The following is a 17,712-nucleotide window of genomic DNA, read 5'->3' on the forward strand; positions in this document are numbered from 1 at the left end:
CACAGAAATACAAATAACCATCAGAAAATACTATCAACACCTCTATGCACACAAACTAGAAAATTTAGAATAAATGGATAAATTACTGGACACATACACCCTCCCAAGACTAAACCAGGAAGAAATTGATTCCCTGAACAGACCAATAAGAAACTCTGAAATGGAAATAGCCTACACCAAAAAAAGGCCCAAGACCAGATGGATTCACAGCTAAATTCTACTAGAAGTACAAAGAAGAGCTGGTACCATTCCTACTGAAACTATTCCAAAAAATTGAGGAAGGACTCCTCCCCAACTCATTCTATAAGGCCAGTATTATTCTGATACCAAAACATAGCAGAGACATGACAAAAGAAGGCTTCGGGCCAATATCTTCGATGAACATTGATGCAAAAATCCTCAACAAAATACTAGCAAACCAAATCCAGCAGCACATCAAAAAGCTAATGTACCGTGATCAAGCAGGCTTTACCCCTGGGATGCAAGGTAGGTTCAACACATGCAAATCAATAAACACCATTTATTACATAAAGAGAATTAAAGACAAAAACCACATGATCAACTCAATAGATACAGAAAAGGCTTTCGATAAAATACAACATCCTTTCATGTTAAAAACTCTCAATAAACTAGGCATTGAGGGAACAGACCTCAAAATAGTAAGAGTCATCTATGACAAACTCATAGCCAACATCATACTGAATGGGCAAAAGCTGGAAGCATTTTCCTTGACATCAGGCACAAGACAAAGATGCCCTCTCTCACCACTCCTATTCAACATGGTATTGGAAGTCCTGGCCAGAGCAATCAAGTAAGAGAAAGAAATACAGGGCACCCAAATAGGAAGAGAGGCAGTCAAACTATCCCTGTTTGCAGACAACATGATTATATATCTAGAAAACCCCATACTCTCTGCCTGAAAGCTCCTTGAGCTGATAAGCAACTTCAGCAAAGTTTTGGGATACAAAATCAACATATAAAAATCACTAGCGGCTGGGCATGGTGGCTTACTCCTGTAATTCCAGCACTTTGGGAGGCCAAGGTGGGAGGATCACTTAAGGTCAGGAGTTTGAGAGCAGCCTGGCCAACATGGTGAAACCCCACCTCTACTAAAAAAAAAAAAAAAAATACAAAAATTAGCTGGACATGGTGGCAGGTGCCTGTAATCCCAGCTACTCAGGAGGCTGAGGCAGGAGAACTGCTTGAACCTGGAAGGCAGAGGTTGCAATGAGCCAAGACTGCACAACTGCACTCCAGCCTGGATGATGGAACGGGGTGGGGGGCGGGGGGACAGTGCAATCCCATAGGAATACAGCTAACCAGGGAGGTGAATGATCTCCACAATGAGAAAACACTGCTCAAAGAAATCAGAGACGACACAAACAAATGGAAAGATGTTCCATGTTCGGCCAGGCGCGGTGGCTCATGCATGTAATCCCAGCACTTTGGGAGGCCAAGGTGGGTGCATCATGAGGTCAAGAGATCGAGACCATCCTGGCTAGCACAGTGAAAACCCGTCTGTACTAAAAAAAAAAAAAAAAAAAAAAAAACATTAGCCGGGCATGGTGGCGGGTGCCTGTAGTCCCAGCTACTCAGGAGGCTGAGACAGGAGAATGGCGTGAACCCGGGAGGCAGAGGTTGCAGTGAGTGGAGATTGCGCCACTGCACTCCAGCCTGGGTGACACAGCGAGACTCCATCTCAAAAAACAGAAACAAGAAAGATGTTCCATACTCATGGATATGAAGAATTAATACTGTTAAAATGGCCCTGCTGCCCAAAGCAGTTTACAGATTCAATGCTATTCCTATCAAGCTACCAATGACATTTTTCACAAAACTGAAAAATACTATTTTAAAATTCATATGGACCCAGAAGAGAGCCTAAGTAGCCAAGGCAATCCTAACCAAAATGAACAAAGCTGGAGGCATCACACTACCTGACTTCAAACTATACCACAGGGCTATAGTAACCAAAACAGCTTGGTACTGGTAAAAATAGGACAGACACACAGACCAGTGGAACAGAATAGAGAGCCCAGAAATATGGGTGAACACCTATAATAATTTGGTCTTTAATAAAGTTGACAAAAACAAACAATGGGGAAAAGACTCCCTATTCAATAAATGGTGCTAGAATAACTGGCTAGCCATATGCAGAAGATTGAAACTGGACCCTATGCTTACATCATACACAAAAATCAACTCAAGATGGATTAAAGAGTTAAATGTAAAACTTAAAACTATGAAAACCCTGGAAGACAACCTAGACAATACCATTCTGGACGTAGGAATAGGTGACGATTTCATGACAAAGTTGCCAAAAGCAATCGCAACAAAAGCAAAAATTGACAAATAGGATCTAACTAAACTAAAGAGTTTCCGCACAGCAAAAGAAACTATCAACAGAGTAAAAAGACAACCTACGGAATGGGAGAAAATATTTGCAAGCTATGCATCTGACAAAGGTCTATTATCTGGCGTCTATAAGGAACTTAAACAAATTTACAAGAAAAAAAACAAAAAAAAATTTTTAAGTGGGCAAAGGACATGACCAGACACTTTTCAAAGGAAGACATACATACGGCCAACGAGCATATTTTAAAAAGTTCAATATCACTGATCATCAGAGAAATGCAAATCAAAACCACAATGAGATACCATCTCACACCAGTCAGAATGGCTATTATTAAAAAGCCAAAAAATAACAGATGCTGGCAAGGTTGTGGAGAAAAGGGAATGCTTATACACTGCTGGTGGGAGTACAAATTGGTTCAACCATTGTGGAAAGCAGTGTGGCAATTCCTCCAAGAGCTGAAAACAGAACTACCACTTGACACAGCAATCCCACTACTGGGTATATACCCAAAGGAATATAAACCGTTCTGTCATAAACACACATGCACACATATGTCCACTGCAGCACCATTCACATTGCCAAAGATATGGAATCAACCTAAATTCCCATCAATGGTAGACTGGATGAAGAAAATGTGGTAGATATACATCATGGAATAATATGCAGACATAAAAAAGGAGATCGTGTCCTTTGCAGGGACATGGATGGAGCTGGAAGACATTTTCCTTAGCAAACACAGGAACAGAAAACCAAATACCGCATATTCTCACTTATAAGGGGTAGCTAAATGATGAGAGAACGGACACAAAGAGGGGAACAGCAGATACAAAGAGGGGAACAGTGGACACAAAGAGGGGAACAGCGGATACAGAAGGGGGAAGATCAGACACAAAGAGGGGAACAGCAGACACAAAGAGGGGAACAGCAGACACAAAGAGGGGCCTACTTAAGGGTGAAGGTTGGGAGGAGGTAGAGGAGCAGAAAGTATAACTATTGGGTACTAAATTTAGTACCTAGGTCACATAAATATGTACAACAAATTCCTCTGACATGAGTTTATGATATAACAAACCTGCACATGTACCCCTGAAAATAAAAGTTAAAAAATAAAAATAAAACTTACTCCTTAATGAGGATAATGTTGCCACTGGCAGGGAAAGTGTTAGGAACTAAAAGGGAGTTCTAGGTGCTAAAATGTTCTACAATTCATCAGGGTCTACATGGATGTGCTCAGTTTTTTGTTGTTTGTTCATTTTTTTGAGACATAGTCTCGCTCTGTCGCCCAGGCTGGAGTACAGTGTCATGATCTCGGCTCACTGCAAGCTCCGCCTCCTGGGTTCACACCATTCTCCTGTCTCAAACTCCCAAGTAGCTGGGACTACAGGCGCCCGACACCACGCCTGGCTAATTTTTTGTATTTGTAGTAGAGATGAAGTTTCACTGTGTTAGCCAGGATGCTCTCGATCTCCTGACCTCATGATCCACCCGCCTCGGCTCCCAAAGTGCTGGGATTACGGGCATCAGCCACCATGCCCAGCCTTTTAAAAATTCATTGAGGGGTACTGATGTGTACTTTTCTGTGTTTGTTATATTTCAACACATCTTAAAGAGAACTCCTTTAAAACTTTTACTAAAGACATTTTTACTTCAGAATTTACAAAAGAACAAAAAATAAATTTAAATGCCCCATAATCTCACTACCCACGGCTGACTGCTGGGTTTTTTTTTGAGACCAAGTCTCACTCTTGTCCCCCAGTCTGGAGTGCAATGGTACGATCTCGGCTCACTGCAACCTCTGCCTCCTGGGTTCAAGTGATTCTCCTGCCTCAGGCTCCCGAGTAGCTGGGATTACAGGTGCACACCACCACGCCCAGCTAATTTTTTGTATTTTAAGTAGAGACAGGGTTTCACCATGTTGGCTACGCTGGTCTAGAACTCCTGACCTCAGGTGATCCACCCACCTCAGCCTCCCAAAGTGCTGGGATTACAGGCTGAGCCACCACGCCCAGCCGACTGCTGTTAATCATTTTAGAATCTAAGCTCCCACACTGGGAGGGAGAAAAGGCATAAAGGAGGAGGTGGTGTTGACTGTGTCAAATGCTGATAAGTCAAGACTTTTGGTAAGAGGAACAGACCATTGGATTTAACAACATGGAAGTCACTGTGAGCTGTTTTGACTAGAGCTGTTTTGATGGGATGATGGATGCAAAGGTCTGACTGCAGCTGACAGAAGGAAGAGTGAGGGATAAATTGGAGGTAGCAGATATAAAAGACCCTTGCAAGGAGGTTGCCAAAATAAGTTGCAAGGAAATGGAACAATGGTATCAGTATCCTAATCTTTCTTTTTTTTGAGATGGAGTCTCGCTCTGTTGCCCAGGCTGGAGTGCAGTGGTGCAATCATGGTTCAATGCAACCTCCTCCTCACAGGTTCAAGCAATTCTCATGCCTCAGCCACCCGAGTAGCTGGGACTACGGGCACACGCCACCACACCCAGCTAATTTTTGCATTTTTAGTAGAGATGGGCTTTCACCAGGCTGGTCTCAAACTCCTGACCTCAGGTAATCCACCCACCTCAGTCTCCCAAAGTGCTGGGATTACAGCTGTGAGCCACTGCGCCCAGCCAAGTATCTTACCTCTTACGTACTACTATACACACAAACTAAACCTAAAAATTTACAAGTTAACCACCTTTATCATAATCCTGAAAAACAGTACTTCCGTTGATACCTGTATTCCCTGGGAATAAAATAAACTTTCTTTTAACATGGCAAGTCAGATACCACCTTTATCAAAATTCTGATAAAACATTACTTCAGCTGATACTTGTATTCACTGGGAATAAAATAAACTTTATTTCAACATGGCAAGTCAGATACTCACATTCAAAGAGGGAAACACCTGTGAATCACTGTTGCAATCTAAATTTTCATTTTTTGTTGTCCAACAGTTGTCATTCTTCAAATAATGACAAAAGTCTTCATCAACACTAAGTTTATGTTTTTGGGACAGCTCCTATATAAGGTAAAATTCTATGTTATAATTTATTCCCACACTTCTTATCCTAGAATAAATATAAAAGTTAATGTCTAAATAATACCAAAAGTTATATTCAGTTTGAAATACCTGGAAATATGAGGTAGAATAAAATACCAAATAAAAACTGTTTTGAATATAATTTTAATATAATTGAGATAATCATAATCTTTTAGCCATTCCAGTGTGTTCAGATACAGTAACACATGACACAAGCATACTCACAGTAAGAAAATTGACTAAGATACTACAAGGAAATAGTTCCCAGAGAAATAAAACATACTTTGTTCTGGGGCTACTTGTATTTTATCCCATGTGTAAGAGATTTTACAGAGAAAGAAAGCAGCATTCAACTACAAAAAAAGAGAAAGCAAACAGTAAGATACAGCAAAGGTAGCTGAGTGCAGAGGAGACGCTCATTTACACAACTACCTGAGGTTCCTGGCATCCTTGAAGGGATGAATGAACCAGGCTCCTTCATGGCAGCTCCCAGTCATCAAAAAAAGTGGAGTTGGCTCCCACAGACCAAATATGGGACAATTTGAGCCAAATAAATAAAAACAGTAATAGATTATAACCTATATAACAAAGTAAAAATCAACGAGTCCAACCTGATGACTGACAGGTAAGACAGATTGGTTAGGGGAGTAGAGGGAGTACATCCTTATAGTAGAATGTTAATAAATGAAGAAGAAAGTATGGAACTAGAAAATCACCATTCAGCAATCAGCATAGTAATGACTGACTCATCAGGCAAGAATCATGAAAGGATGCTAAAACAAGTGGCTGACGGTTTGATGAAAACTACAAGATATTTACATAGATTCAAAAGTATTTCCTCAAAAGTTGTTGTTAATAACAAAGAGAAAAGTAGTAACTTTGGAATGGAAAAATCTTGCAGACACCTCCTTGACCAACTGACCAAATTAACATCACCAAAAATGAGACAAATCAGTATTCTGTGGTGTTCCTGCCAAAAATATGTAACTTGAATCTGATCATGAGTAAACATCAGAAATATTCAAATTGAGGGACATTTTGCAAAAATAAATGGTTCGTACACTTCAAAACTATCAATGCCATGACACACCAAAAAGGGGGGAAAATCCAGATTATCAGGAACTAGAAACAAAAACAAGGAAAGGAAATAAAATGTGAACCTGAATTGGTTCCTGTACGGGGGGTGGGGTGTGTGTGCAGGGGGTCCTGCTAAAAAAGACAATATTGGGCCGGGTGCGGTGGCTCACACTTGTAATCCCAGCACTTTGGGAGGCGGAGGCGGGTGGATCACCTGAGGTCAGGAGTTCAAGACCAGCCTAGGCAACATGGTGACACCCCATCTCTACTACAAATACAAAAATTAGCTGGGAGTGGTGGCACGTGCTTGTAATCCCAGCTTCTCAGGAGGATGAGGCAGGAGAATCACTTGAGCCCGGGAGGCGGAGGTTGCAGTGAGCTGAGATCCCGCCACTGCACTCCAGCCTGGGTGACAGAGAGAGACTCTGTCTCAAAAAAAAAAAAAAGAAAAGAAAAAGACAATATTGGGACACTGGTGATTTTTTTTTTTTTTTTTTTTGAAGACAAGGTCTCACTGTCTCCCACGCTGGAGTGCAGTGGTGCAATCACAGCACACTGCAACTTTGAACTCCCGGACTCAGGGGATCCTCTGGCCTGAGCCTCCCAAACAGCTGGGACTATAGGCACATGCCACTGTGCCTGGCTAATTTTTTAATTTTTTGTAGAGACAGGGTCTCACTTGTTGCCCAGGCTGGTCTTTAACTCCTGGGCTCAAGTAATCCTCTCACTTCAGCTTCCCAAAGTGCAGGAGTTACAGGAGTGAGCCACCCTGCCCCGCTGCGAAATTTTAATAAGGTTTATATATAATAGCATCATATCAGTGTTAAATTTGAATTCTATAATTATGCTGTGAAAAACATAAATGAGTATCTCTGTTCTTAGGAAATTTACACTGAAGTATTTAGTGTGAAGGTGCAAAATATTTAGAGATAAAGCCAAAAAGGCAGTGTTCAAGGAAAATGGCATGGTTCAATCCAAACAGAAATATAATACTAATGAAAATATAGAAAGCCAGCCACAATGGCTCACGTCTATAATCCCAGAGACTCTGGAGGCTACCTGAGGCAACCTGCCAGGAGGGTCGCTTAAGCCCAGGAGTTCAAGGCTGGAGGGAGCCATGATTGCACCACTGTACTCCAGCCTGGGTGACAGAGAGAGATCTCATATTTATATGTATATGCATATACATGTACAGGTATATGTACATATATATGTATATGTATAGGTATATGCATATATACATATATAATTTTAAAAAATAAAAATATGGAAACCCATATATTATTCAAGGTAGAAGCCAAACAGGTAACAGAGAATCTGAAAAGGAAACAATCCCAAGCAACCATCATGAGAATCATGAAGAGAAACATCTTGCTGAGAGCCCACTGCACATCCCAGGAGGCAGAAACCCAGGCTTCAGAGGCAGGTGCAGGAAAAGCCTTCCTCAGCACAGCCACTTTCTCCTTCTCTCTCAGTCTCCTCTGCCTTTCCCCAGATACCTCCTGTCTTCTCCTCACCTCTTTCTGCGATCTACTTGTGCTCACTAAATCTACTTGTACTCAATACAGTTCTAGGTTCCCTATAATTTTTTTAAAAGTGAAACATTTACACTTCTTTCGCAAATTAAGCATTTATTCGTATGTACAGCATCTTTATCAATGACTCCTACGAGCCTGAATTTAAACATTTACTAACATTTTTCATAACATACAAGGCAACTAAACGCTTGTAGTCTTCTCAGCACGTAACTTGGTTTATTGCCATAAGTCCCAAAATTAATCTGTGGCACTTCTAAAACTATAATCTCTATTTCTAGCCTCCTCACTTGATGAGCTAATAAATCTTTATACTCATAATTTTCCTTCATAGCTTTATATACGTTAAAAACTTGTGTTTTACTTACTTCCAGATTAGAATACTCATTGTGACAGGTATGATACTTCAAATGCCACATTATGGTAAACTTCACAGGCCCAGAACAATGGAATGACTTAACTGTTTAGAAAAAGAAAGTCTCGTTTTACATGAATAATACATACACTCTAATATAAACTTAAGGTTTTGAGAATGCAATTAAAAACAGGCTACTTTAATGTAACAATGAGTAAAACATTACCTAATTTCTCCAAAAAGTCAGTGTAAAATGAGACAGATAAAATTCATTAAATTGTTATAGTTAACCAAAAGCTGCTGTAATTCTGCTCATTTCATCTATAAGTCTAATATTAAATAAACTGAGTGGCCTGATATGCTAAGTCACTGCTTATTTCACTCTCAAACATTTTTCTCGCTTACATATTCATTCAAAATATACTGAGTGAGCCCCATCCTGCGTGCCAGGAAGAGCTATGACGGTAAACGAGAACAATGCCTGTCTCTGACTTAAGAGGTACTGGCGGAGAGTTTTAACAACTAAACAGGCACTTTCAGTAGTCGCAGAGGCTGTGACCTGTCAAGGCAGCACTGAGCAGGTCACCTATCATAGCCCAGGAGAGCATGAAGAATGGGTTCCGGGTAAGCTAGGTGGAGGAGGAGACCTGTAACTTGAAGGAAGAGCAGGAGTTAGCCAGGTGAAGACAAGGGTGGACCATACATGTAAATGCCCAGGCTGAGTGAAGGCATGGCATGAGTGTGACCCCTGAAAATAGTCTGCTATGCTTAGAACACAGGCTGGGGAAAGGAGAAAGAGTTGAAGCTGGAGAAGAGGTGCCGGGGAAAATTCATGAGGTCTTATGCTCTGCTGAGGAGTTTGGCCTTTCTTTCGAATGATCCAGGTAAGAGGGTGATATGAATAGGCCGACTGAAAAGCATTAAGTCTGGAGTTAAGGAGAGCTCTGCCGGGAACGTCCTCATGACATGGCAGCTGGCTTACCCCAGAGTGAGTGATTAGAAAGAGAGCAAAGATGCAGCCACAGTATCTTTTATAACTTAGCCTCAGAGGGGATGTGCCATTATTTCCACCATGCTCCATCAGTCACTCAGACTGATTTTAACTCTGATAAAATGTGTTAGAGGACTACACAAGATCATGAATAACAGGAAGCAAGGATCATTGGGAGTCATCTCAAAGGCTGATAATGATGAAGAGCAAAACCAAACTGAGACCAGAGATTCAAGTTCAAGAGACTGAGGCTGGTAGATTTTCTGGGGGCAGTACCCAAGAGATGGAAGCTATATAGAGAAAGAGAAAGAGAAGTCTGCTTAGTGATACCCTGGAGCTTCTGGCTGAAGGGCAGTCTGCCCATGCGTGGGAAGCCCAACAATTCTCAGAGCTCGCACAGAGCTGGGAACTATTGGAGTTTCCACTAGCCAGATTGGAGAGGCCTCAGTAAATATACCAGGTATTTGGAAGACAAGCAGAAAGACCACACCACAGAAGTACTGCTAAGCTTGCCCTAGACAAAAGGCTACTGCAAAAGAACTTAACAAGAAAACTGGAAAGCATCAAACAGACCCACGAGGAACTTATATGTCTGCTAGAACAAAGCTGTTAAAGGACTACAACGTCCTCCAGCACTCGAGAATGTAAAATTCACGATCTTGACCGACCAAACAAACAAGAACCCTGCTTGGATTTTGATTGGGATTAAACTGAATTTATAGATCAATCTGGGGAGAACTGACAGTATGATGTTTGCTACAGATTTTTCATAGATGCCCTTTCTCAGGTTGAGGAAGTTTCCTTCTACTTCTAACTTTCTTAGAGTTTCTATCATGAATGGGTGTTGAATTTTTTTCAAACGCTTTTTCTGTATACTTTGAGATGATCATATGGTACATGTCTTATATTCTGTTAATATGGTGAATTACATTGAGAGATTTTTTTAGCACAGGCTCCACATGACTTGAATGAGACAGCAGAAAAGAGGTTGCCTTTAAAAAGCCAGATATCTGATCTCCCAAATGGCATGGACATATATCCAAGGGACCAGTCCTTAGCTTTATAAGCACTAAAATCTGGCTCTGTGAAAACACAGATTCTCATCTCACCCTTTCCCGATGGCAGATGTATAAATGAGAATGCTCAATTACTCACTTCCAATGAACAGAAACTGTAAACTGGACTAGTAATGATCAACTCTTTCCCTTCAACATGCCTCCCTGGAGGCCCAATACGGATGAGAAGGTGATTTGGTGAGCATGGCACCAGAACAAAGAGGCTCAGGTGGATGCTATATCCACACCTGCCAGTCCCGTGTCATAGCTGTGGTCACGGTTCAAGGAAACCTCTCTCCCAACAATGCTGATGGACATGACCAGCATTTGCCTGACTAAACCCTAGTTTTATTATGCTCTTAAATCCCTCATGCTGTCCCATCCTTTCTTTAGATAAGTTAATAACAATGTCTTGATTGTAGTCTACCCATAGGTTGATCTCAGGCATTTATAATGATTTTTAAAAATCAAATTGTTTCAGTGGCTGACATTACTTTTTTTTCCCATATAACTTTTTGTCAGCACCAGACTGAGGTTCTTTTAAATCCTCTTTGTCTAGACTTTGAGACATGAATTCATTAAATAAACAGATGCCAAAATTTTTTTCTTACTCACCTTGGACTTCAGTTTCCTCTCACCAAGCTCTTATCACCTCTGATGATTGATATTACAGAGCTGCTTTAAACCACCTCTGCTTTCTAGCTGCTGGCTAGCCTGACTTCCCTCAGGAAAGACCCATAACAGGCAGAATCGCCCCCAACAAATGAGGAGAGCATGATCTGTTGCGTGAAAGAGGAAAGAGGCATGGCTTTGGATCCTGTAGAAGCCAGTTTGCTCTACCCAGCAAAAAACTGCTCCTTATCCTGAGACTTTAACTCTGGCAACCAATTTTCCTAGTTAGGTTACTGGAAACAATAAGAGGAATTGGGCCACAGTGAATATGATCCAATGTAAATCCAGTGAAATTCCTAAAAAACCTTGGTAGTTCTGGTATATCAGTACTGACACAGAAAAGACAGTCCCTACCTAATGAATATTTTAACTTTTATCAACCTTAAAACTCTAATGAAAATGTTATCCAGCAATTTTTACTTCTTACAAGGATATGTACATTTTGAAAATTTTCAAGGCCATAATGGGTTTATCATAATCATGACATTTCATATATTCATAAAAACAATTTATCCAGTTTTAAAAATCTGAGACTCAAAGTCAAATTTCACAAAAACCAAATGCTTTTTTGCTTATTAGACTTTAATTATAATTTTCATAAAATGATTCATATTACGTTTTCTGAAAGAGGATCAGAAAAATCCATTCTTGTGGGCCACGCACAGTGGCTCATGCCTGTAATCCCAGCACTTTGGGAGGCTGAGGTGGGTGGATTACCTGGGGTCAGCAGTTCAAGACCAGCCTGGCCAACACGGTGAAACCCCATCTCTACTAAAAATACAAAAATTAGCCGGGTGTGGTGGCGTTCAGCTGTAATCTCAGCTACTACGGAGGCTGAGGCAGGAGAATCACTTGAACCTGGGAGGCGGGGGTTGCAGTGAGCCAAGATCGTGCCATTGCACTCCAGCCTGGGTGACAGAGAAAGACTCCGTCTCAAGAAAAAAAAAAAGAAAAATCCATTATTGTATTTTGGGGTTTTTTTGTTTTGTTTTTTGTTTTTTGTGAGACAGAGTCTCACTGTTGCCCAGGCTGGAGTGCAGTGGCGTGATCTCGGCTCACCGCAAGCTCCACCTCACGGGCTCATACCATTCTCCTGCCTCAGCCTCCCAAGTAGCTGGGACTACAGGCACCCGCCACCACGCCCGGCTAATTTTTTATATTTTTAGTAGAGATGGGGTTTCACCATGTTAGCCAGGATGGTCTCGATCTCCTGACCTCGTGATCTGCCTGCCTTGGCCTCCCATAGTGCTGGGATTACAGGCGTGAGCCACCGCGCCCGGCCTCCATTATTGTAAAGAACCAAGTCCTGACTGAAACAAAACAAAACCTTAAAATGTTAGAACTACTTAAAAACAAAACATTTGCTTAGTTTATTATATATGTTATATTCATTTACATGAATGCATTTGTTTATATTACATGTTGTTTATATACATATATATATATAAGTATTTTATTATTCCTCTTCATTTGTTTTTGAGACAGAGTCTCACTGTGTCACCCAGGCTGGAGTGCAGTGGTGCGATCTCAGTTCACTGCAACCTCTGCCTCTCAGGTTCAAGTGATTTTCCTGCCTCAGCCTCCCAAGTAGCTGGGACTACAGGCGCCCACCACCACGCCCGGCTAACTTTTTTTGGATTTTTAATAGAGACGAGTTTTCACTATGTTGGCCAGGCTGGTCCTGAACTCCTGACCTTGTGATGTACCCACCTTGGCCTCCCAAAGTGCCAGGATTACAGGCGTGAGCCACCGCCCCCAGTCTAGTATTTTATTGTTTCATTATACTTACCAGATAACTTGATATCTGTAGAGTTAAACATAGTTTTCCTAAATATCAAAGGTCCTGATTTCTAAGGTGAAAAACAAACACGGGAAGATCTTGTTAGAAAGTTTTTTTCGCAAGTGTTTTACCCCACAACATATAGAGTTCTAATCCTTGCACTCCTCTCTCTGACAAGAGTATTTTTTTAACGTAAATCTGATCACATCACTAACTTGCTTAAAACCTTGTCATGATTCTACTTCCTGCAGTTACCCTGAGGATCAGGAGAGCTCCGGCCTCTAGCAGACTTAGGGCCAGTGACACATACGAGGTAAAAGATGCTGCCATTGCAGGATTAGTACTGCTCAGACATGACATGAACTGCCTGCATTTGCATGCTGCTCTCCTGGTGTCAATTTGAATGTACTTTTGATAAGGAACTGTCCCCCTCTCCCAGCTCCAGGTCGTTATGGTTTACCAGTGCAATTACAACAGACCAGAATTCATACTGTAGCCTACAGGATCCTGAATAATCAAGGCCCCACCCACCTCTCAACTTTCCAGTTCCTGAAAAGCATGATATTCTTTCCTGCCCTCAAGATTAGTGGTCAACCTGAAAAACTTACTTAAAAATCCTTCCTTTCACTCTTTGTTCATCTAGTTGGCTTCTTCTCACCCTTCAAAGCCCAGCTCAAAAGCCTGTTCTGCAGGAATTCTTCCACTGTGGCCCATATCAGGCCAGGCCCTCCCTTATATAATCCCCAGCACCCTTTCTTCTTCACAACCTTTCCACAACTTAAATCAAATAATTAATTACTTGTTTAATGTCTTCTCTCCTCAAGAATAAAAATCCTGCAGTTAGAGACTATGTTAAATGTACAAGTGATTAGGAATTTTTAAAAAAAAAACACTGACAGGATAAGTGGTAACCCCTTCCCCCTGCCCAACACAGTTTCAACAACAACAATAAAATTCCCAACTTGCATCCCTCCTTTGAGCTCCACATCCAAATACCCAACTGCCTAAAGGACATGTACACTAGGGGATGTCCAACAGACAAGCCTGTTTTAAACCAGACACACTCCTCTCTGCTCACCAACTTTTCCTGTGCCATCCACCTTGTTTGGAGGTGGTACCATCTACAGTCACCCAAGCCATGGCTCCTTACAGTTCCCCACTTCCATCACCCAATCCCCAAGGCATGCCTACTTTATCTCACAAACACTTATCAAATTCAGTTCTTCCTCTCCATCTCTGTCACCACTGCCCCAATTTAGGTTCTCTGCATTTCCTGCCTAATTTCCACAATAGCTTAACTGGTACTTCTACCTCCAGATCTGATCCTATAATTCATCTTTAGATAGCAGCCATAGTGATTAGCATTATGTCTAAGATCTTTCAATGGCTCCCTCATTCACATCCTAAAGTAGCTACTGGGAGTCCGGAGGCCTAATCCAACCTATAAATAGGATTGATTGAGTCCACAAGAGGCCTTTTTTAAACTTTTTAATTGACATAATAAAAATATGGACTCCAGTTTCACTTAAAAAAGCAAGGAGCTGGCCGGGCGCGGTGGCTCAAGCCTGTAATCCCAGCACTATGGGAGGCCGAGACAGGCGGATCACGAGTTCAGGAGATCGAGACCATCCTGGCTAACACGGTGAAACCCCGTCTCTACTAAAATACAAAAAAAATTAGCCGGGTGAGGTGGCGGGCGCCTGTACTCCCAGCTACTCGGGAGGCTGAGGCAGGAGAATGGCGTAAACCCGGGAGGCGGGGCTTGCAGTGAGCTGAGATCCGGCCACTGCACTCCAGCCTGGGCAACAGAGCCAGACTCCGTCTCAAAAAAAAAAAAAAAAAAAAAAACAAAGAGCTGTGGCAATTCTGTGCCCACTCTGTTAAGAGTGTATGCATAGAGTAAGCTGAAGCCAAATGGCACTTGCCCTCTTCAGAATGGGCATGCAATCTGTAGTCCACAACATTCCTCACTACCCCCTCCAGTCCTGAACCTAGCTCACTGTACTCAATGACATGACTTGCCTTGGCCAACACACGTCCTTGAGTTTAAGGCTTCTGGCCTCAGGCTCAAGGCCAAGCTCAGGCATGGAAGGCTTGTGGTGACCTAAGTCCCCTCTAACAACCCTGCCAGAAACTTGATGTAGCAGAAACACCACTAATTTCCTGCACTGCTGCTGCACTGCTCCCCTCCTCTTCTTCATCAAGGTAGTACTTATTCATCTTTCAAGACTGAGGCAGGTCTCTCCTCCAGGGTTAGGTGACCCTCTTGGTGCTCCAGTAATATCTCAAGTATACCACAGTGTATATGACTATCTACTCATAAATCTGTTATTCCTATTACTGTATGAGCATCTTGGGAGAAGGGGCTATGGCTAAAATTTATCTTTGCAACAGCAATGACCAGTCTAACATATGACACACGGTGGTGCTTCAATGATTTGCTCCCTTGTACACTCGAAAGAACCATTTCTTGGCCAGGTGTAGTGGCTCATGCCTGTAATCCCAATACTTTGGGAGGCTGAGGCAGGAGAATGGCTTGAGGTCAGGAGTTCAAGACCAGCCTTGACAATATAGTGAGACTCCCCCCACCTCTACAAAAAATTTAAAAATTAGTTGGGTGTATGGCATGTGCCTACAAGCCCTTGCTACTCGGGAGGCTGAGGCTAGAGGACTGCTTGAGCCCAGGAGTTTGAGGCTGCAGTGAGCTATGACTGTGCCACTGCACTCCAGCCTAGGTAACAGAGCAAGACTCTGTCCCAAACATACAAACAAAAACAAAGAAACAAAATTTCTTGATAAATCTGCAGTACAAATGAAAGAAAGCCCCACTCTCCTTTCCTGTTTCTGACAACCTGAAATGAGGAAAATAATAAGTCCACTCTTGGGAGAGAAGTGCTTTTAGACTTCTAGTGGCCCAGGGTCGCACAGGAGTAAAATGAGCCCAAAGATCATGCAGCACTCAAGGAGCAAACTTCTATTCCTCATACAGGAAGAAGTACACTTGGCAAAGATCTTTGCAGGTATGTTCAAAGTACACTTGGCAAAAGATCTATACAGATATGTTCAAGTAATCTAACAACACGCATGCGGCTGAGTCACTTCCAATATAGTTATATTGACTATTCACTATCGTCACAGCAGGAAGCCATGAGAGTAGTTCACTGAGTTCTACTTTTTCCCGTTCAGGAAATTAAATAATGGAGATGTGCAGACTATATAACTGGCACACAAATTAGGTCACCAATCCAGAAGAATCCTGGAGGAAATGGCCGCAATAGGTCTTAATATACCTATGAAATATACACGCTGGGTATATTTCTGGGTATAAGAAATATAAGAAATATATTTCTGGGTATATAAGAAATATACCCAGCGTGTTCCTCTGAATAGCTTTGCTGTTGTGGGAAGTATTTGTAGTCTTTGGAACTACTTTCTTTTTCTGGTTAAGGAAATCAAAATATAAGTCCATGCATGTGGAAAATACCCATCCCAAACAGTGCTGGATTGGTCATCTGACCCCAGAGAAGCCGGAGATAATGCCTCTTCCAGACTTCCTGTCTCTCTTTTGCAAGACTTTCCATAATTCTGCCCCTGTATCTCTCCCACATCATCTCCTCTAATTACTGGATGCCAAGTTTTCTAATAGCCTGCCTTGGAAAGAAGAGTTTCCGCCCACTCATGCCTCCAGATTCGCGACACACACACACACACCCCACCCCCCCCCCGGAACTGTGATAGGAACTGTAGAGAAATTCAGGAACTCAAGAAGAGAGAAAGAGAGAGAGGGTGACTACTGCACGTTTCCTCCTCATTTAAAATTTTTTTTTTTTTTTAAAGGAAGCGGCAGACGCGCTTTCTAAGTTTATGCAGAAACTGAAGCGCTGGCAAGTCCTCCCCGCGGCCTCAGGGGTGTGGCCCACTGTGGCTGCATCCGGACAGGAAGAGTCGAATCCCAAAGATGCTGCTAGATGTGCAGAGATTCCTGATCCAGCCAAAACATGTCAGAGCAAAATGACGGCCACGGCGTCGGGAATGGTGACCTTCAGTAACAGTCCGAGCGCTCGGACCGGAGGGCCGTCCCATGCGCAATCCTGACGGCTCTTCCCTGCAGCCTAGGTCGGGCCGGAGGAGGGGCCGTTCCCGGCTCCCCGCTCGTAACAGACAAAAGGCTCCGGGAGGGTATCAGGGGACCCGGTGCTGACCCGGCAGAGGCCAGGTGAACAAGCCCGGGGTCCAGCGAAGCCCCGCGACAGCCCTGAGGGCCCGAGACGTGCCACGCCTCGGTCCCGACACTCCACTTACGTCGTTGACTGTCTCTAACCAGAGCCCGAGCTCAGGGACCGCGCGCACAGCCGCCGGGGCCCAGCACAGAAGGCAGAGGGCGACGCGCAGCAGCGGGACCCGGGCGGGAAGGCAGCGGAGGCGGCGGCACGGCAGGGGCCCCGCTACGGCGCGGCAGGCGGCGACCATCTTGACCCGGAAGCTGCACCTGGCGCTCCGAGACGCCTGCCACACCCGCACCTGGTGCAGCACCGCCCCAGGCAGGCGGGTCCGAATCCGGGACGCGGGGCTTGGACTCGGGTGTGGAGGAGGGGCTTGGGCTTGGGCTTGGGCTTGGGCCTGGGCGGAGAGGCGCGGTGCAGTTCTGGCAAACCGGGCCAGGACCGGGAGGCAGGGCTTAGGGCTCTGAGCCGGGCCCAAGCGTGCAGCTGGGGGAAGCCTACAAGGCAGAGATAGGAGCCAGGACGTGGAGTTGGCGCCGAGACGTGGAGGCAGGGCTCAGAGCCTGGCGTGAGCGTGAAGATGGAGGCGGAGCCAGAGGGTGGAAGGGAGGGCTGGCAGCCGGAGCGCGGAGGC

General features: G+C 43.4%; 1 protein-coding gene across 4 annotated transcripts in view; it reads right to left on the reverse strand.

The window, feature by feature from the left end:
- Positions 1–17,325, reverse strand: part of LOC105471803 (transmembrane protein 87B) — a 63,943-nt gene extending 46,618 nt beyond the window's left edge. For 3 of the 4 annotated variants that reach the window (XR_011611986.1, XM_071077101.1, XM_071077100.1), the window contains exons 1-4: positions 17,158–17,325; positions 12,865–12,925; positions 8,371–8,462; positions 5,238–5,369 (exon numbers count right to left, since the gene is read on the reverse strand). Coding sequence is in view for 3 of the 4 variants with exons in the window: in XM_071077101.1 (XP_070933202.1) it covers positions 5,238–5,369; positions 8,371–8,462; positions 12,865–12,925; positions 17,158–17,325 (453 nt within the window). In the remaining variant the exon portion in view is untranslated. Of the gene's footprint in view, positions 1–5,237; positions 5,370–8,370; positions 8,463–11,018; positions 12,192–12,864; positions 12,926–17,157 lie in introns of those variants that run through there. The other variant, XM_071077102.1, reaches the window with a different exon arrangement.
- Positions 17,326–17,712: the final 387 nt, after the last annotated feature.

The sequence above is a fragment of the Macaca nemestrina genome, chromosome 13 (assembly GCF_043159975.1).
Source record: "Macaca nemestrina isolate mMacNem1 chromosome 13, mMacNem.hap1, whole genome shotgun sequence".
Taxonomy (NCBI): domain Eukaryota; kingdom Metazoa; phylum Chordata; class Mammalia; order Primates; family Cercopithecidae; genus Macaca; species Macaca nemestrina.